A 21,191-nucleotide genomic window follows, 5' to 3' on the forward strand; every position below is an offset into this window, starting at 1 on the left:
AGAACGAACAAAGTGAGCCCAATTAATTTTCTTACAATTTCTCAAAACTGCTCACTGGTAAGCCGTAAAATGTCAGGGACACAAAGTGAGTCAGCCCTGTGGATTATCCTGGTGGGATGAGACAGGATAAGAGAGGGAGGGTCACTTGACATCTGTAGAGAGGGGCCATGGGTATTCAGTGTGGCCAGTGGGAGGAGAACGGTCTACTGGTAGACCTCTCTCAGCAGGTTGTTACTCCCACACCTTCCATCCCAGAGCTCCTGGGATTCCCTGTGCGAACGGGACTGCCAGTCAGTGTACCATTTGCCCTGCTCTAATAATGAACCCACTAACCCACTGTTACTGTACTAACTGCCAGAAGAAAGAGGAACATCATACACTGGGTTCTTTGCACAGCTGTTAGGATTTGTCTCTCTTCCGTCAGTCCTCCTCCCTTGTTTCCTCAAGCCCATACCTTATTCAGGATGACGTGTTAAGTGGCAGACACATTTAATGAAGCCTTATTATCGTGGCTCATGGGAGAAAGCCCTAGGAAATAATAAACTTTAAAGGGTAGGTGGAAAAAAGGGACCCTACAAAAAGAATTGGGAAGGAGAGTAGAAATATAGAAAGAAGAGTATTTGGAAAAGGAGAGGCTGTCCACAATGTTAAGTGTTCCAGATGTTAAGTACGAAAGGAACTGAAATGTTTTTATTGGATTTAGGAACAAGGGCATCCTTAATGACCTTTGTGAGTTCAATTTCAGTTGGCTGGTGGGAGGAGACAAAATGGGATAAGGTGATTTATTCATGTGCTAATATGGAGTGTAAAGAAAAGTGTGATTGATATTAAATATTTAAGAAAATCCATAATAGAATGTTAGAGCTGGAATGCAACCCTTTATTTAACACATAAAGAGAAACTTCGAATCAATTGCTCAAGGTCCATGCGTCTAGAGAGGGACAGCCAGGACCCAGTCCCAGGTCTCTTGACTCCCTTTATGAAAGAAAGTTGTGAATATGCTGTAGTTTAAAGGCACAAACTCTAGTGTCTGATGCAGGAAAAGTAATCATTAAAGTGATGAATCAGAGCCGTATACTTCTGTTGTGAAATATAACTACTTGTTTGATGAATTTATTCATTCTATAAATATTTATTGACAGGTATTGTGCTATTTGCTTAGTATACAAAACACATTCCTTTCAGAGAACGTGCTTGGTGAATTTTATAAAATAAAATATTATTGCTATTAAGTGATGTCTATAGTCCAGCAGGGTGACAGACACAAAGACATGTAGCATGCAGTGCACTACTGAAAAGGCAGCAAATGGTTCTGTCTGGAGCTGGGGACAGATGAGCAGGACCTTGGTCATGATCATGATTTCTCCAAGTGGAGAAAAGATGAAAGGGCATTTTTGGCAGATAAAATTCGGTGTAAAGAGTGTTCTGTGACTTCAAGGAATGGTAAACACCCATTAGGGCTGCACCATCGGAGGGGAGGGGAACGACAGGGAAGGGTTGTGAGGAAAGCCGCATGGAGAACACTGACCCGTAAACGGGGCAACAGATGCTTTCAGCCAAAGAGTCATTCGATTTGGTTCCCTACATAAAGCTGGTGGCAGCGTGAAACACGGATTGGAAAGGGACCCGAGGTTAAGGCAGGGAGATGTAAGAGGAAGGGTTTCAGATGAAGGATAATGAGGTTCCGAGCTAGGGGAGTGATAGTAAGTGTGGAGAGGAGGGAAATGGGTGAAGAAAGAATCTGAAGGTGGAGTTACAGGACTTGCCAGCTGTTCACCTGCTTCCCTGAGGGAGAGGGAAGAATCCAACGACACACCGCAGTTTCTAACTTACTGACTAGAGGCGGGGAACAAAAGCAGGTTTGGAAGGGAAGATTCTGAGTTTGGTGTTGGATAGTTAGAGTTTAGGTGCACATGGGAAGTCTAGGTAGACCAGATGCTGGCTCCTAGGCCTTGCTTATGTTACTGAGTACAAGCTTGTACTGCTCGCCACACAACAGGCCAACCAGTCAAGAAGAGTTGCTGGGGCAAGGACTAGTGACATTATTTGGAATGCCAGTAGACCAAGAAGGTGGTGGATTAGTGTCCCAGAGAACTGTCTTACCAGAGTCAGAACTCAGGCTTCTTTTATACTCAAAAGGGAGGGGGTGTTGTTGGTTGCTGCAAACTTCTTGGTGTCGGAATCCTTTGTCCTTGCAGCTGCCCTCTTAGATCAGGTCACAGTGTTCCTGTAAACCTCCAACAAGACAAGTGTTATTCTCTGTTCTGCAACTTTTTATCTCTATGTGAAAGGAAAAGTGTTAAACCTTTAAAGGTCAGAACCTTGAGAATGGGCTATCCTGTATATTTCAGGCTATAGGCAACATTCTTAACTTGAAGAAAAGCAATAGAATACAAAGGTTAATGTAAAAGAAACAGATCCAATATGGAGTCAGATTTGTTCTTCCCTATTCCGCTTATGGTGTTAATTAGTATAAACACTATACTTAATTATGGATCCCCAAGAGGCCCTGAAAGTACTATAGCAGTTGGAAATGTAATCACAGCTATAAGGAATAGAAAATCCAGCTAACAGTGGCTATAACAAATGGAGTTTATTTTTCTTGTGTAACAGACAAATTGGTGGTGCTGGTGTTGGTTTAGCTGCTCAGTGATGTCAGGACCAGTATTCTTGGACTTGCCCCCATGGTTACAAAGTAGCTGATGCAGCTCTAGAATTGTGGCCATTTTCTTGTCAGCTGCTTCTATTTGAGTATCTTTGAGTAGAACTGGGTCACAGGGCCTCCTCTGGCTAAAAGGTAGGCTGGAAGAGTGAGGAAGAGAATTGTTGAATTCACTTAAATCACTAGTTCTCCATCTTATTAGATGCAGTGCCTCTTTTAAAAAACAAAAAAGCAAAACAAATAATTTATAATGCTTGCTTTATTATCCTGAATTAAGCATCATAGATAATATGCTTCCACATATTTTCAAGTAAATCAGTGTGCTATCCTAACTGTCATGTAAAGGAACCATTAAAGGAAAGTACTTTATAATAAAGTACTTCAAAACATACATTCCCAGGCATGACTGCACTAGCTGACATAATGAAGTAGTCAGATGCTTGCAGGGTGAATGTGACAGCAACAAATGCAGACGGGCCCAGGGGCATGGTGACAGTGTTTCCAGTTCCAGGGGCAGCGTAGTCATCGGTGTTTCACTGAAATGATGAACAGCTCTTGGTAAAATCCTGAACAAAACACGTATAGTCCTCCCTTGATACACATGGTAGTTGCTTTTTGAAAAAGTCAACTTGCATTAAAACTGCACAGGAACCATTTTTGTACATATTTGTATGTACAATAGAGTTAGGGTCAAGTCTCAAATAATAGGTTTTCACATTAAAAAAAATCTTTATGGAATATAGGAGAGTTCTTAGTAGACAGGATTCCCCCCCCCCCCCCCCCCCCCGCCCATAGCTGTATGTCTAGTGTCCCTGGCTTCTGCCAAGTAATTCCTAGTAGGACCTCCATACCTTTCTGACAACCAAAAATGCTCCCCCGCCCCCCACGGCACATACAGAACATCTCCTAGGACTGCTACCATCCATATTAAGAACAACTGGCCTAGATTAATCGGGCTGGAAACTTTGACCCCAAATAAAATCCAGGTTTGGTTAGCAAGAAAAGGGAGGGATGGAGATTAAATAATTAACAGTGCCTACTAATAGTAGGAACTGAGTCTTGCTTAATTTTATATCTTCTCCACATTCTTGCACAGTTCCTGGCAGATAGTAAGTTCTCAGTGAGCTTTCTTGAAGGACTGAATGAATAATTGGGATATAAGCTTTGGAAAGTAGAAGCCCACTCTTGTTTGAACTTTGACTTTAATAAAGGAAAGAATCTTCCTTAAGATGGTTAAAGGGCTAATTATTATAAATCTAGGAGCGTCAGTGGGAGTCAGGAAGTGAACTTCGCTGTGCCAGTGTCAGAGCTAGGATTTGGCATTTCTGGCCATTATATCTGTTACGCAATCTAGGCTGCAGACGAAGAGTTAAGTTTATATCAGTGAATCCTTTTTAGCAATGGTAGGTTTAGGGGAAATATCTAAGTCTTCATGTAGGTAGTATATGCAGTCTTTAAAAAAGTGGCACAATAAAAAAGTCAATAAAAATTTCAGTCCCTAAAACTTACTCCTTCTGTCTTTCAGCACATTCTCTTTTCATTGTGTCCTTTTCCACGTCTCTTAGTCTATTCATCCTGGCATTTCTATCATAGCCTGAGACATTTTCAAACAATAATATTTTAGGAGAAAGATTTAGAAATAGAAGCAAAGGGTTTTGTTTTGTTTCCTCAAAATATAAACCTATTATTAGAATGTAATTCACAGCAGAAGAAAAGTTGGTTTTGCTTAAGTTTCCTTCCAAATTTAAGTAGAAAAGAATGAAAATGACATTTCAATTTTATCTCTTTTTGTGAAAAAGATAATCTGTAACTGGGGATCATGAGCACAATATATGAAAAGAAAGTCTTTTTTTCAAATAGTGCTCCAGAGTTTCCTTTGAATATATAACTTTCTGAATTCAAAGGCGTGATACAGCATGAGTTTTAAAAATAGTTGTTTAAGATTTTGAAGAGTATAACATTTAATATTCCCCCAGTTTGAATTCAAGTAAAGGGACAATGACTTCAAACCTTCTGTGTATAAAAATAAAGAGTATTTTAAGAAAATGTTTTACAGTTTAAGTTTAGACATTTCAAGTGTCCTATAATTTGCTCAAGCGTGTGCTAGATTTTTTTTTTTTTTTTTTTTTTGGTCAATTGGGTTATTCTTAGTATTTTAGGGATTTTAAATAAATAAAATCTTGAGTGTCTTTGTAAGTGAATTATTTGACTAATGCGTCTTTTGGAACCATGGTTTACTTTTCCCTCTGTGAAAATTCCAAGGAATAACCACATAGGTAATAAGTAGTGGCTTGTTTGGGGATTTTGAGGAACTTCACATGCTGTCCTTGTCCTGATGTGGAATCTGTGTGGATTCTTTGTGCTAAGGAGCAGGTCATAGTGAAAATCAGAAAGAAAACTATCCTTCCTTCCTTCCTCCCTTGCTTCCTTCTTTCCTCCCTCCCTCTCTTCCTCAGTCCCTTCCTTCTTTCCTTTTCCTGGCTGCATAAGGGGTGGGAACTGTTCAGTAAGTCCCCTGTTACAGTGCCCTGGGGGTTTGTTTTCCACTTTGAAGCGTCACACAGTAGACCTTTTTAGTCAGACCTTGGGGAATAATTCCTTGCATCACTGCTGTATCTTCCACCATTTCCCCCGACTTATCATCCAACTCCTTGCCGTTTTCTCCATAGCCCAAGTTTTGTAAAGCCTCCTTGTCTTTGCACGGTTTGTTTTTTCTGTTGGGTTATCTTTCCTTCAGTGCCACTCCCGCCTTTTTCACACGCCATCAGGAATCTCCTCCTAATCCCCTACTCCAGTTTGTTTCCACAGAAGCTTGTAACCACCTCAGTTGTAGGGTTTTCACATTATCTGTCTCTTTATTATACTTGGCGGCTCTTTGAGGGTATGGATATTATCTTATAAATTGTGTCTTTGGTGCTTAGTAAGGTGCTCAATACATTTTTGTTAAATGACTGGAGAAATGAAGTTATGACCCAAAACAAAGCACCATTTGCAATTATAAAGGGGAAATGTTTGAGATCAGTAATTCTGTTTGTCTTTGTTGATCACCATAGAATTGTTTGCTCCCTTTGCAGACTGTAGAAAAATACTACAGCTTGCTTAATTTTATTTGACTGAAATGACTGTATAGGGACATTTTCTATCTCTGAGCTAGGGCAGACTAACAGTCTTTCAGATCAGCAAACCCTCCTGGTGATCCCCTAGGAAACTACTTAGGTCAGTGTGGTGCTAATGTTGTGTGGTGGATTTAAAAGGGTTCAGCTCCAATGACTGTATCATTCATGATTTTATCCAAATCCTCTTTTTTTCCTTAGGGAAACTGTTTACATGTTTATCACTTACTGTGTAAAACTGTACATTTTGATTTTCCTAAAATTATCTCTGAGCCACTAGGGCTATTCCTTGGTACAAGTATGAAAAGATATGGCGAGTAAATCTGTCTTCATGTTTTCCAAACCCTTCTTGATTTTATACAACAAAATAGTTCTACTTTTGGCCTGTCTTTTCACACTGGGGAGGGCTAGTGTTTTAGTCCTTTCATGCAAATATACTGGTGTCTTTGATCATCCTCTCACTTGGATTGACTCCAGTTCTAGAATGAATTTCTTGTTGTATGGTGATCCTAAATCTGTGAATTAGGAGAGAATTTCTTCAGATTGTCCTTCATTATTGACTTTATTTAATCTCATTCTGTCTGTATATTTCACTTTTAATTTTTATTATAATCCTCTATTTCTTGCTAGGAATGTACAAATTATGTATCAGAGTTGTACAAATTATGTACAAATTATGTATAGTCCCTGTGTTTTAAAATTACATATTATATGTGGGTTTTTTTTCTCGAGTGGAATTTGACATAGCAATATCTTGTTCCATTTTTATTACCTCCTCAAATATAGACTGTTAGTTATAATTATTATTTTCTACCATTTATTACTGAAAACACATGTTAGTTGGACTCATGTACCTTTCTAAAAGTAATAAAAAAAGATTCTTGTAGTGCTCCATTGGAGAGATATATAATTATGCATTCTAGCTAAGAATTACATAGGTAATTTTGAGATTATATTCCAGAGAAAACTAGGTTTAGAGTCAACTAACATGTATTTAGTGTTTACTTGTGTCAAGTGCTCTGGGTGATATCTCAGGTAATGCATTGTTTTGTGCCTTTGATCTTAGTAAACTTTATACTCAGGGAAAAACTGATCCATCGAAAGGTAACAAACCATCATCTTTTAAATTAACCTACTTTTAAAAATAAGCACTTATTGCATTTCTGGGATTTGAAGAAACAGTGTAGTTAAGATAATCAGAACAACACTTGCAGATACCGAATTCTGTTTTAAAGTAATTATATCATTTTTTAGTGTCAAAATTAATTTAACTGACCATGTTAAGAAGCATTAAATATTATTATCAAAATGATGTGTTATCTGTTAATTCAATTGACATATATGCAAAAAGATGTCAAGATGATAGACTCAGGCACTGTTATTTTCTGGACATATCTTTTAACCAGGATGTGGCATACAGATGATGTTCTAGTGGTGCTCTGAGGGATACCATTCACTCTTTTCTGCCTGCAGAGCCGTTTCTTGAGGCTGTTCTGAGATGTTACGTCTTCTCTATAGCTTTTCATGATCCCCTTTGTTCTTCTCTTTGTTCTGATGCTACTCTGTATACATATATTTTATTATAGGTATTCACTTCTCAGACTGCATTTGGGTATCCTTCATTGAATTTCTATTATATGTAAATGCATATAGTTTCCTGGAAGAAAACTATTCTTAATCCTTTAGAAAGTATGTGCTAGCTGGTCCACTTACCTGGTTAATTGTAGTTGCTGGTTTGTCTGCTGCCTGGGAATCACAACGCAGGCCTTGATTAACTTTCTGCGAAACAAGGATATGGACTAGGGATCCCTAAGCTCTCCTGTATCTCTACAATGTTGTCATAATATGATTCTAATCCATCACTAGAAATGCATTATGAAATCGTTAATTAATGTTTGCAGAAGGCTTACAGAACTTTTAGTGAGAAGTAGATACTTGTGTTTAGTGTCAATTAATAGATGGCTTATTAACCTTTTTTTTCTTTTTTAGCCCCAAGAACATTTTCCCAAATATATTGGAAAAATGTACTTTCAAGAATAAATTGCAATCTGGTGAAATATTTTGATGGCTTAATAAAATTTAGGTTTTAAAACAAGCATCAGTATAGTGACTGTACAAACGAAAAACCTATGCCTTGACCCTTGAACAAGGAGGGGTATTGGTTCCAGGGTCCTCTGTGGATGCTGAAGTCCCGTAGTCAGCGCTGCATATCGGGTTCTGCATCCACGGATTCAGCCAGTCTCGGATCTTGTGGTACTGTAGTATATATGGGAAAAGACCTGTGTAGAAGTGGACCGGGGAAGTTCAAACCTGTGTCGCTCAAGGGTCAACTATAGTTACAATAAAAAAGAAAGCAGCAGCCATGTATAGTTTTAATAATTTTTAAAAATATTTTAAATATGATCGCAAGTTTTTAATTCCTACAGCTTCCTTGTGAAGGAGGCAAGATAAGTACTCTTCTGCTCTACGGAGGTGAGACCTAGAGAGATTAAATGCTTATTCATTCCTTCTTAAAAAGGTATAGAGTGCCTATATATGGGTACAATGATGAATAATTTACCCTATTTGACTTTGAGAGCAGGAGAGACAGGTTTATAAACAAATATATTTGTTGATAATATAGTTAATTATGGTAGAAACACAGAAAATGGTGCACGTACCTCTGGGGTATTGTTTGGTGAGGCCTCACAGAAGAGGTGGTTTTTAATGCATTCTCATTATAGACGTTTGCCAGGGTGAAGAGAAGGGCCTTGCAATAAAAGGGAATGAACATATGTAGAGACCCAGAGTTATAAAAGGGCCTGGGTATTTGAAGAACAGGGTCCAGTTCAGTGCAGCTAGAACATTACTGTCCAATATAAATATAAATATTATGTAAGTTAAAAATTTCTAATAGCTATATTAAAAAGTAAAAAGAAATAGGTGAGATTAATAATAATGTATTTTATTTAATCCAATATATCTGAAATATTTATTTTTTTTTTACACTTAAGTATGAAGTAGTTGATTTTGAAGATCAAATCAGGTATATATTTTACATGTACAAAACATCTCAGTTTAGACTAGCCACATTTCAAGTGCTATGTGTGTGTGCCTGTGAGAGAGAGAGAAAGGGAGAGAGAGGGAGAGAGAGAAGACATGAGAATGAGAATGAAAATGTGTTCACTCTAGAGGGGCAGGTAGAGAGATGAGGTTGAAGTGGTTGTTGGAACCATATTTTGAAAGGCCTTGTATGCTGTCTGAATTTGGAGTTTATACTTATATCGTAGTTTATGACCGTGCTTCTCAAATTATCTGTGGTGAAGGACCAGATTTTTAAATTTAGAATTCGTTGCAGACTGGTACTTTTGAAAAATATAATAGTGAAGTAGAAAAGTAAAATGAAGCATCATTTTTTAGTCATTAGATTTGACAAATGTATAGTTGTTCTGTCAGTCATCTATAAAGGTGTCTAAGCCAGTGCTATTCAACAGAACTTTCTATGATGATAGAAATGTTCTTTCTGTGCTGCCCAATACAACAGCCACTAGCCCACGTGGCTATTGAGCATTTGAAATGCAGCTAGTATGGCTGAGACGCCGATGATTTAATTTAAATTGTAATAACCACATTGGACTATTGGCTACTGTGTTGCACATTACTGAATATGTTTACTCTTAATCTTTGTGTTTGTCTTTCATGGACTTGTGAAACACAATTGTGGACTGGCATGGGTCCACAAACATACTTTTAGCACTGTTTACAGCGTGGTCTCTAGGGCTGGAAAGCCTTTGTGTGTCTTTGGCAAGTTACTTAATCTCTCACTACCCCAGGATCCTCAGTTCTAAGATGAAGGCAATAATAAGAAACTGTTTCATAGAACTGTTGTGAGGATTAAATGTGGAAGGGTTGGGGTTAGGGAGAGCGTCAAGAAGAGATGATGTCTCTGAAAGGGCCTCGAAGGATAAGTTCAATAGGCAAACAGGAGAGAGCATATCAGGTAGAGGGAACTCTGAAACATTTGGATCATACTGTGTTTAGAAGAAGGGGTAACACTGCCCTAGCCCTATCACTGCTACCTCTATTTCTTCCTCTCTTTCCTAGTTATCTTCTTATTTTAATCTTTTAGCATATTTTAAACTGATTGCTAGGTGACATGTGATTTTGTAGTTTTAATACACACTACCTGTCAATAAGGCCAATCATTGCCTCTTTTCTTCATCATTCCTGGGAGTTATGGTGCCTGAATTTGATGGTAGAAATTGGGCAACAGTTGAGAAGGGAAGGGGAATCCTGTTTGGAAAGCAGTCCCTGGGTTATGGGCAGATAGCTGTGAGATTCTTTTCCCCTAACACATATTTCTTACTTACCTTGATGATTTTAGGAAGAAAACAGGCTGGGAAAAAAACATGAAGTTCCATGTCTTCGTATTTGTTGGTGTTGTTCACTTTTTATCCCTGACCTCTGGGAAAGCTGTCTATGGGAATGGCATCTCTCAGAGGACTTTTCAAGAAATAAAAGAAGAAATAGCCTGCTATGGAGATGTTGCTAAAGCAATCATCAACCTTGCTGTTTATGGGGAAGCCCAGAACAGATCCTATGAGCGATTGGCACTTCTGGTTGACACTGTTGGACCCAGACTCAGTGGTTCCAAGAGCCTAGAAAAAGCCATCCAAATCATGTACCAAAACCTGCAGGAAGATGGGCTGGAGAATGTCCACCTGGAGCCTGTCAGAATACCCCACTGGGAAAGGGGAGAAGAATCTGCTGTGATGCTGGAGCCGAGAATTCACAAGATGGCAGTTTTGGGTCTTGGCAGCAGCATTGGGACGCCCCCAGAAGGTATTATTTTGCCTTTTCAAGTCAATTTGCTGTGTTCTTTATTAAAACTAATGCCATGTGACATAACTGATTATAGTGTGCATGATTCATATTATAATTGGGTGATAAAAAGGAAGATAGAATCATTTTGCATTCCATTGGCTTGAGTTCCTTACTCTTACACTCCTTTTTTCTTCCTTTTTTTCCTCTCTGTCTTTTCTGAAAGCGTCCCTTTTTAAATTGAAGCATCTACAGCTATTGGTCCATGATACTTATGAACTGTATCACTTAATAATTTCTATCTAGCATATAACATTAGTACCATTCTGTAGAGAATTGAGATATAGGTAAATAGGTTATAAAAACTATGACTTCTTCCAAGTGGGCTCAGCGTACAGAATTTCTTAGAATTAATGAAATATGGGACAGAGCCTTGCACATTGAATTGATCTGAGGCCATTATTTTTACAGAACCTGAGGTCTCTAAGGCAAGGGGTTGTCTAGGGTGGAGTTCTGTCTTTACTTATCAGCACTCTGGCTCAGCCTCATCAGACAATGTAAGTGCCTAGATCAGGGATAGAAAACCAGTCCACAGTGAGCTATCAGTTGGTGTTCGACTATTCATGGACTGTGCATGTATTCACAGACTGTATTCCTATGGCAAAGGAACTGCAGTCGGTCCTTGAACAACGCGAGAGTTGGGGCACCAACCCTCCACGCAGTTGAAAATCCGTGTATAACTTACAGTCAGCCCTCCATCTATACTGTTTGCTTCTTCTGTATCCGTGAGTTTCTGCATCTGCATATTCGCTAGCCATAGATCATGTAGTACTGTTGTATTGACTGTTGGAAAAAAATCCACGTGTAAGTGGACCTGTGCAGTTAAAACCTGCATTGTTCAAGGGTCCACTTTAGTTTATAAAAAAAAGCTAGTTGAGCTTCTTTAAAAAGTTTATAGAAACGTTTGGCCTTCTCTAATGCCAAGAGAAACACCCAGTAGAGAAGCAGATGGTCAGCTTTTTAAAAACATCTTTATTGAGATATCGGGACTTCTCTGGGGGTCCAGTGGTTAAGACTGTGCACTTCCACTGCAGGGGGTACGGAACAGTTCAATCCCTGGTCAGAGAACTAAGATCCCGCCTGCCTCACAGCCCAGCCAAAAAAACCCCCCAAAACAAAGAACAAAGCACTTTATTGAGATATAATTCACATACCATAATATTCACCCATTTGAAACGTGCGCGTCAGTGGTGTTTAATATATTCACAGAATTGTGCAACCACCATCACTATCTAATCAGAGAACATTTCGTCACCCCCAAAAGAAGCTTTATATTCATTAGCAGTTATGCTCCATCCCTTTCCTACCACCCTCCTAAGCCCTAGGTAGCCACTAATTTGCTTTCTGTCTTTAGGGATTTTGCCTATTCTGCATATTTCACATGAATGAAATAATACACTATATTTTCTTTTGTGACTGGCTTCTTTCATGTAGCATGTATTCCAGGTTCATCCATGTTGTAGCATGTATCAGTGCGTAATTCATTTTTATTGTTGAATAATTTCCCATTTTACAGATATACCGTATTTTAGTTATCCGTTGATCAGTTGATGAGCATTTGTTTTTTTTCCCCACCTTTTGGCTATTATGAATAATGCTGCTATAAACATCCATGCATAAGTCTTTGTATGTACATATATTTTCATTTCTCTTGGGTATGTACCAAGGAGTGGAATTGCTTGGTTATATAATAACTCTATGTTTAACTTTCAGGGGAACTGCCAAACTGTTTTCCAAAGTGACTGGACCATTGTACATTTTCACTGATGTTTTCTAATTTTTACACATACTTGTCAACACTTGTTATCTGTCTTTTTGGTTACAGCTGCCCTAATGGGTATGACGTGATATTCATTGTGGTTTTTATTTGCACTTCTCTAATGACTAATGATGTTGAGCATCCTTCCATGTTCTTATTTGCCATTTGTGTATCTTTTTCAGAGAAATGTATACTCACATCCTTTGGCCAGTTTTTAATTGTGCTATATGAATTTTTATTATTGAATTGTGAAAGCTCTTCATGTATTCTGGTTGGAAGTCTCTTATCAGTGTGATTTACTAAGGTTCTTTCCCGTTCTATGGATTTTTTTTTTTTAACTTTCTCGATGGTAGTATTTGCTGCAGAAATGTCTTTAATTTTGAATTAGCACAATTTATCTAATTTTTTTCTGTTGCTTGTGCTTTTGGTGTTATATCTAAGAAACCATTGCCTAAACCAACGTCACAAAGATTTATTCCTAAGAGTTTTATTTATTCTTCTAAGAGTTTTATAATTTTAGCTCTTATATTTAGGTCTGTGAGTTAATTTTAGGTGTGAGGTAGGAGTCCAACTTTTTTTCTTTTGCTGTGGTCATTCAGTTGTCTCTGCATCATTTGTTGCAAAGACTATTCTTTCCCCATTGAACTGGATGTATTTCATTAATTGATTTTCAGATGTTAAACCAACCGTGCATTCCTGGGATAAATCCCATTTGGTTATGGTGTATAATCTTTTTTTATATGTTACTGAATTCAGTTTACTAGCATTTCGTTGAGCAGTTTTACATGTGTATTCATAAGGGATATTGGCCTGTAGTTTTATTTTCTTTGTGTGATGTCTTTGTCTGGTTTGGTATCAGGGTAATTCTGGCCTCAAAGAATAAGTTGAAAAGTATTATGTTGTCTTCTGTTTTTCAGAAGAGTTTGTGAAAGATTGGTATTAATTCTTTAAGTTTTTGGTAGCATTCACTAGTGAAGCCATCTGGTTCTGGGATTTTCTTTGTGGGAAGATTGTTAATTATTACTTCAATATTTTTCCTTGGTATAGATCTATTCAGATTTTCTATTTCTTTTTGAGTCAGTTTTAGTAGTTTGTGTCTTTCTAGGAATTTATTAATTTTATACAAATTATGTAATTTTTTGGCATACAGTTATTTATAGTATCCACTTACAATTATTTTTACTTTTGTGAGGATAAGGATTCAAATTATTGTTTGGTGTCATTTGCTTTCTGCCTGAAGAACTCTCTTTAGTTTGTTTTTCAAAGCCAGTCCACTAGCAGAGAATTCTCTAAGCTTTCATCCATATTTAGTTCTTTATTTAATCTTCATTTTTGAAACACAGTTTTACTGGTTATAAGATTCTTGATTCACAGCTTTTTACTTCCAACACATTGAATTTGTCATTCCGTTGTCCTCTGGCTTCCATTGTTTCTGATGAGAAGTTAGCTGTTAATATTACTGGAATTCCCCTGTACAGGCATACCGTGGAGATATTTGGTTTGGTTCCAGACCACTGTAATACAGTGAGTATTGCAGTAAAGCGAGTCACATGAATTTTTTGGTTTCCTAGTGCTTATAGAAGTTATGTTTACACTATACCGTAGTTTATTAAAGTGTGTAAGAGCAGTATGTCTAAAACAATGTACATACCTTAAATAAAAAATAATGCTGTTGGGGAAATGGCACCAATAGACTTTCTCAACACAGGGTTGCCACAACCTTCAATTTGTAAAAAACACAATATCTGCAAAGCACAATAAAATGAGGTATGCTCCTTGTGACAAGTCATTTTGCTCTTACTGATTTCAAGATTTTTTTCTTTATTTTTCGTTTTCAACATTTTAATTTTGACATATGTAGGTGGGAATTTCTTTGCTTTTATCTTGCTTAGAGGTTGTTGAGCTTCATGTATAGATTAATGTTTTTCATCAATTTGGGAAGTTTTCAGCTTTTTCTTACTATGAATATATTTTCTATCCCTGTTTTGTTCTCTTTTCCTTCTGGTACTTCCATTATGAGTATGTAGGTGCACTTAAAGGTGTCCCACATTTCTCTGAGGCTCTGCTCGTTGTTCTCCACTTTTTTTCTCTCTGTTCTTCAGATTGCATAATCTGTATCAATCTGTCTATTAAGCCTAGCTTAATAATATTTTCCCCTGTGTCAGAATAGCTTATTTTTCAGCCAGTATTTGGTTAGAGGTTGTGCTTAAGCCTCTTGTGCCAGTAAGGCTTCTGCCCTTTGTTGATGGATCTGTGTGCAGCTTGGAAAATGTTTTCAATCTGACCCATGTCCGGTTTTTGATTGTTCCTAAGTAGGACCATGTGGATAGCCTTCCCAGGCCCCAGGGTTTATTGTGATCCAGGGAGGGTTTTTCTTGGTCGCTTTTTCCTCCCTGGTTCTTTTTGTTAAACTTCTGATTGTTCTGCCCTTTTGCTTGCTGTTAGCAGTATCATAAAGCTACCAGTACCCCCTAACTTGTTCTCTACCAAGCTCTCCATCGTTTCCAACAACAGCCTTAGGCATGGGATTCTCTATGTTCTGTTCCAAATAAAGTCACTACCCTGGTTAAGAACTGCAAAGCTCTTCATCCTCCTGGGTTGCCTCTTCCCTGGGAGTTCCCAGGAGCTAGGCATACTGATAGTGGCCTGCTTCCCCAGAGTGATATCCCTGGCAGGTGCTAGAAGGGGATGGTGGTAGCTACTGGTCTTTTCAGCTTGCCTCTCCCAGCATGAGACCTCTGCCTATGAATGAGCTAAGATAGCAGTGATCAGGGTCCCAGTTTTCTCATGGCTATACTTGGGGTAGGACTTCCACCATACAAGTAGGGGCTGGGTAGAGGAATGGGGACCTAGTCCTCTTGGAGTGGAGTGGCCATAATAGAGTTTCTATAACATGCAGTTGGGGATGGGAGAAGGAAGCAGGTGATGGCCAAATGCTACAGACTCTCATTGTTCTAACTTAGATTTAGTATATTTTCTTGAATGAATGTTTCTCCACTTGCTGTATGCCCTTAGGACAGTTTTGAGAGACTGTAAGTGATTTTTTAAAAATATTTTTTCCCAGTTAAATGTTTTGTAGGGAGGAAGATCTGCCACGTTTCTCACTGTACCATTCTGGAAGTACCACTGGGACGGCTAGTTTTGGTCTCTCTGAGGCTGTGTGAATAGGTGTAGAGTCCTCTAAGGTGTTAGGGACCCCTCAGCTTGGGTTCTATATTGTCAACCAGGAGTTTGTTTAATTGCCTTCTGTTGTTATTCATCTGTGTTAGACACCAGCATATATACATATTTATTTCCTTTTTAGCCCTCCTAACTATCAATATCTTTACTTGTTTGTTTGTTTTGTTATGTTTTGATTTTAACAAATGAGAAAACCAGACTACAAGAGATGAAGTAATTTGCCCAGGGTTACACAACTAGTGAGAGACCAAGTTCAGGTATGAACCACTGTCAAACTCCAGACTTTGTGCTTTTAGTCATTAGACTATATTGCCTCACATACAGATATGTTAATGTTATTTTCACTTATAAGATTTCCCTTTTTATCCATTTGACTGAAGCAGATCTGTCTCAAAAGTTGCTGGTACTTATACTGCAGATGATACCGGTATCTGTACCTTTGGACATTTTTTCTCATTTTCCTTTCTTTTGTATCCTCATTTCTTGTTCTGTAATTGGGCCTGCTCTTCCCTGGCTATCTGCCTGGGAAAGCTGAGCCAACTTACAGATTGCTCCTGGGCCCTTAAAAACCCGGGGGAAGTGAATTTTACTCACTGGAATCTATTGTGGTGTCCCAAGACGCACTTTCACCCCATTCTTCATTCCATGGAACTCAAGGTAGATAAACAATTGTCTGGCAACTGGGCTATTTTAAGCTCTAAGGAGACTGGAGAGTTAGGCTGGACCAGGTGTGGAAAAATTCCCACAGGAGATAGGGTAAAGTCTGCATAAAGGGACCTCTAGGTACAGGTGCAGATCTCATCTACCAGGAAACCCATGTCATAGCCTTCTAGCTGTGTGACTCTGGCCCAGTCATTTAATCTCTATGGGCCTTAGTTTTGTCACCTATAAAATGAGAGATGGCTGGCAAATGAATCTGTAACATCTTTCTAGATTAGAAAGGCTGTGGTTTTTCTGAGAATCCACAAGGGATCAGTGAAGATGATCACAAGATCACAAGAGCAGTATTCTCCTAGGCATGTGCTACGGAGCAGATTCCTTATGTAACCAGAGCGAATTTTTTTAAACTTTCCAATTCTAGACTTGAGTATCACAGTGTGTATTAGTTTATTTGTGTGAGCTCTCTGTGGAGAGCTGGGAGAAGACTTCCTACTTGCATTTCCAAGGACTGCTGGATGTCCTGCAAGCCCCACAAATTCAGCATCTTGTCTGTGTTTCTCATATTCATTAATGACATTGCCAACCGCCAAGAGCTCAGGCTCAGAGCCTCAAAATTCTGCTAGTATCTGATATGGTATCTTGCTTTCATGTTTTTGTCCCCTGTCAGGAATGCCCTTATTTAAGGATTCAGCTTGAATGTCTCCTCTTCTATGGAGACATTTCCTATGCTTGTTCATCCCCAAGGAGGTATTGATAACTTCCTCCTTTCTGCTTTTCTTGTGCCCTATACTTGCTTATGTCATAAGCATTTCTCTACAGATAATAAGCCTCTCAGAATCAGAGATCCCAGTTTCAGTGGTTCTCAACTGGTGATAATTTTGCTCCCTAGAGGAAATTTGGCAATGTCTGGACACATTTCTGATGGTCATGACTGAGAGGGGGTGCTACTTGCCTTTAGTGGGTGGAGGTGAGGAATATTCCTAAACATCCCACAGTGTACAGAACAGCCTTCCCCTTCCCCCACATCGAATAATTATCCATTCTAAAATGCCAGTAGTGCTGAAGTTGAGAAACTCTGCCCTAGCTCTTAACATAATGTTTCATACACAGAAAAGTTTTGAGAAATATTCGTTGAATGATTGAGTCTTTCCATTTATCTCACTCCAACATTCAGTTGGTCACCAAGACTTAAATGTCAAATGACTCCAGTTTTCTATTCTCACTCTCACATCAGAGTTGAGGACCTAACATCTCCTGCCTACAGTGTTATAGTCGCTTCCTAACTGATCCTCCTGACTCCAGTCTCATTTTAATCAGTTTCCATACTGCTGCTTCAATTGTCCTTGTAAAATATAGATCTCATTATGTCACTCCCTTACTTAAAATCTTTTCACTGTTCAGGATATAGTTCAAATTCTTATGACCTTTAAAAAAGTGACCTCAGGCTGTGCTTCTGAGCTTATGTCTAGTTCCTCCCTAGCCACACACCATGGTCCTAGCTGCTCTTGCCTGGACGTGTTCATACTTCCTTGACTTAAAAACTGCTTCCTGGAGCTCTGCTAACCCAACCCTAATCCCAACCCAACCTAACCCTTCTCTGCTTGGAAAATCCCTGCTCATTTTTAAAGACTCATTTAAAGTGGATCTCTTCTCTAAAGTCTTTCTTGAACGTAAACCTAAATAAATATAATTGTTCTTTCATCTCCATTCTCATAGCACTTTGTTTGCCTATATTATACAATGATCACAGTTTACTGTAGTTGATTGTTCACATGCTTATTATCTCTTCTGAGGAACTGTGACCTCCTCTGGGGTAAAAGCCACATGTTGTTTATCTGTGTATCTCATTTAGTGCTATACCTAGTAATGTAATACAAATGCATATTAAATAGCTGTTGACCTGATGGGTAGCTTTGTGATACATATCACACATCTTAAAAGGATATTTAAAAACTTAATAAAAAAACAACAAAACTTATTTATACTCAAGCTTCCTTTAGCCTCATGTGATTTCCATAGGTCTTTATTTCATATCCAAATAACAATAAGTTTCGGTTTGCATCTGAAGTGAAGGCACATAGGAAGGAGAAGGATAAATAAACATCAGTCAGATCACAGTGAGGTTGTTTACCAGTCAGTTCTTTCTGAAAACTTCAGCAACATGGATCAGAAAGCTACAGCTTAAGCTTATTCCAAAATCTCACTGTTTTAATCGTATGGAAACCTAAAATAGCCTTCCAGCATACTCCCAGCACATCCACCAAACGAAGACATTCTACAGCCAATACTTTGATCCATTTCTTAGTGAGATGCTAACGAATTTACGCCCAAGGTCCCATCATCAGATAATTAGTTATTTGTACCTGTCCTCTTTTCCTCCTTTGGTCTCATCAGGAAAACAGCATTTTCACTGTTTTTTGTTCTTTGGTTTTTTTTTTCAGGGCTTAATCTTTGTCTGATATCTAATTGCAGTATGAGCAGAAGTGCTCTTAAGGAGCCTGTATCCACAGATGATACTTAGAATTTGGAGGTGTGGGATCAGCTGAAGGATCTGATTCCAAAATGTCACAGGTTGCAAATTCCCTCTCTCAGCATCAAATCAGGATTGGAAATGAGGAGGAAGGGGGCAAAGGAACTCATTTATTGAGAGCCTGTCTATTATACGCTAGTGATTGTGCAGATTCTTTTACTTACATTGTCTTTTGGGATAGGTGTTGTTCACACTTGACAGATGGCAGGCTCTGGGAGGTTTAGCACTTTGTCCAAGGTAACACAGCATATAATATGTGGCAGAGTCATGTCCTAAGTCATACCTTCCCAATGGCCTTCTTTTTCACCTAGCCTCATGGTGGGTCTTTCTGCCCACATCTTGCAGGTATATCTGTTTTCCTCTTGGCTGTTTCCTCAAGAATAGGGCCACCACATCTGTCTCCTGTGTGCCTTTACACTCTCACACAAACACAACTTAAAAAGCACAAACCACAAGACGAAAACATTACCGAATTTGATTGCATCAGAATTAAGAATTTCTGTTCAATGAAGGATACCATGCACAAAGCTGTTAGGCAGATGGAAAAATGGGAGAAGATACTAACACTGTCTAAAATCATTATGAGATTAATATGTAGGCTATGAATTACTGGAAATCAAAAGAAAAAGGCAGTAACCCTAATAGAAAAATGGACAAAGGCTCTGAATAAGCAGTTTAAAGAAGAGGAAGCCTGAATGCTAACAAGTGTATGAAGAGATCTTAACTCATTAGCAATCAGAACAATGAAAGTTTTAAAAATGAGATCATTTTACAGCAGAGATGTAAAATGCATTGGTGATGCTGTGGTGATATAGGAACCCTTCCTTATACATTTATTGGTGGGCATGAAGCATGGTGCCACAGTTCTGGAGAGCAAACTGGTAATATTTAGCCCACTTAAATATATTTTCATACCCAATGAACAAATAATTCACTTCCTTAGTATATTTCCCAAAGAAATTGTCACAGGGGTCCCTAAGGGTACATAACAAGGATGATTATTATGGCCTAATTTTGGGGGGTAGTGTCCATCTGGAGGTCCATCACTGGGAGAGTAGACATGTAAAATGTGGTAGATGCTCCTCAGGGTATGTTATACAGAAGTTGGAAGCAGCAGACTAATATATATAGCAAAGGAATATCTATATCTATATCTATATCTATATCTATATCTATATATATCTATATATATATATCTCGTGGATGTATCTTACATTTATAAAGCCGGGTAATAAAAGTAAAAAGTAGAGTGACATATATAATACAGTTGCATACATATACATACAATTTTTGCATGCACTCAGAATTATAGTTCACATTTTACAAGAAGGCATATAAGCAAAAAATATCTTAGAATGGTTGCCTACCCAGGACGTGGGTTGGAGGTAGGAATGAAGATGGGGTTAAAAGAGAATAAATAAATTAAAAACAAGAAAATAAAACAAGATACATGCCTTGAATAGGCCAATGAAGATGGTATGCTATGAACTAAGGAGTATAATTAGCCCAGCACTTTGTATCTGATACTAAAAACAGAAATCCACTTGTCAGTCCATGAGTCATGAGGTTAAGGTAGGTATTTGGGTAATTTGTCATATTCTCCAAGAGGAAAGGAAACCACTTCTCCTTTACTTTTTAAACATTATCCAGTTACCTCTTCATCCATAATCTTATGATAATCACTTCGATTTATGCTTATACAATGTAAAATCTTTACTTTTTACTTACAGGTTTTAGTTTTCATGTAATACATATCTCTGTCATTTTTATCCTCTAACTTTCAAAGCTCTGGAAGCAGGGAGGATGTCTCTTTTCATTTGCTTTGTGTAGCCTTCAGTATAGAAAGACCTTTAAATCACATTAGTTTAATTTTTTGGAAAATCTTCTGGGAAGAGGTTTTCTTTTTAAATCTAAAAGTATGGATAATGTTCCCTGGAGACTCGATGATGAAATAATGTAGGTTGATATACCCAGGTATCCTTTCTAAAAAACCTTTCTCCAGCTCACATTTCATCCCTTCCTTTCCTTTAGCAAATCTCTGACTCCTTTTTACTAATGGAAAATATCATTGTTTAATAACTATAGGTTTTTGATAACTGATGATGTGGGTGAATCTAAGAAATGTGTTCAATAATCAAAAGACTACAATTAGTATTGAACTTCATCATGTAGAACTAGGAAATTTAGATATTTCTTCTCAATAGTTGTGAATCTGTGTCTCTTTATTTTTCTTTCTCTTTGTATCTCTGTTATTTGCTCTGTCTCTCTGTGTGTTTCTTTCTCTGTACCTCTCTGTACTAACCATCTCTGCCCTTCTCTTTTACTCTCTTTATTTCTCTCTTATTCCTTTTTGTTTTGGACTCTGTCTTTTCATTTTGTCTTTTCGTTTCCTACCTCCTATTTTCTGGTTCATTGCCTCACCAACAG

The 21,191-nt window shown here is 38.1% G+C and overlaps 1 protein-coding gene across 2 annotated transcripts in view; it reads left to right on the forward strand.

The window, feature by feature from the left end:
- The window catches only part of CPQ (carboxypeptidase Q), a 453,369-nt gene that overhangs the window by 90,608 nt on the left and 341,570 nt on the right, over positions 1-21,191 (forward strand). For both annotated transcript variants that reach the window (XM_049700258.1, XM_004275363.3), the window contains exon 2: positions 10,139-10,596. In XM_049700258.1, the coding sequence (XP_049556215.1) occupies positions 10,164-10,596 (433 nt within the window). In that variant the 5' untranslated portion in view covers positions 10,139-10,163. The remainder of the gene's footprint in view (positions 1-10,138; positions 10,597-21,191) is intronic.

Source organism: Orcinus orca, chromosome 17, assembly GCF_937001465.1.
Source record: "Orcinus orca chromosome 17, mOrcOrc1.1, whole genome shotgun sequence".
Lineage (NCBI taxonomy): Eukaryota > Metazoa > Chordata > Mammalia > Artiodactyla > Delphinidae > Orcinus > Orcinus orca.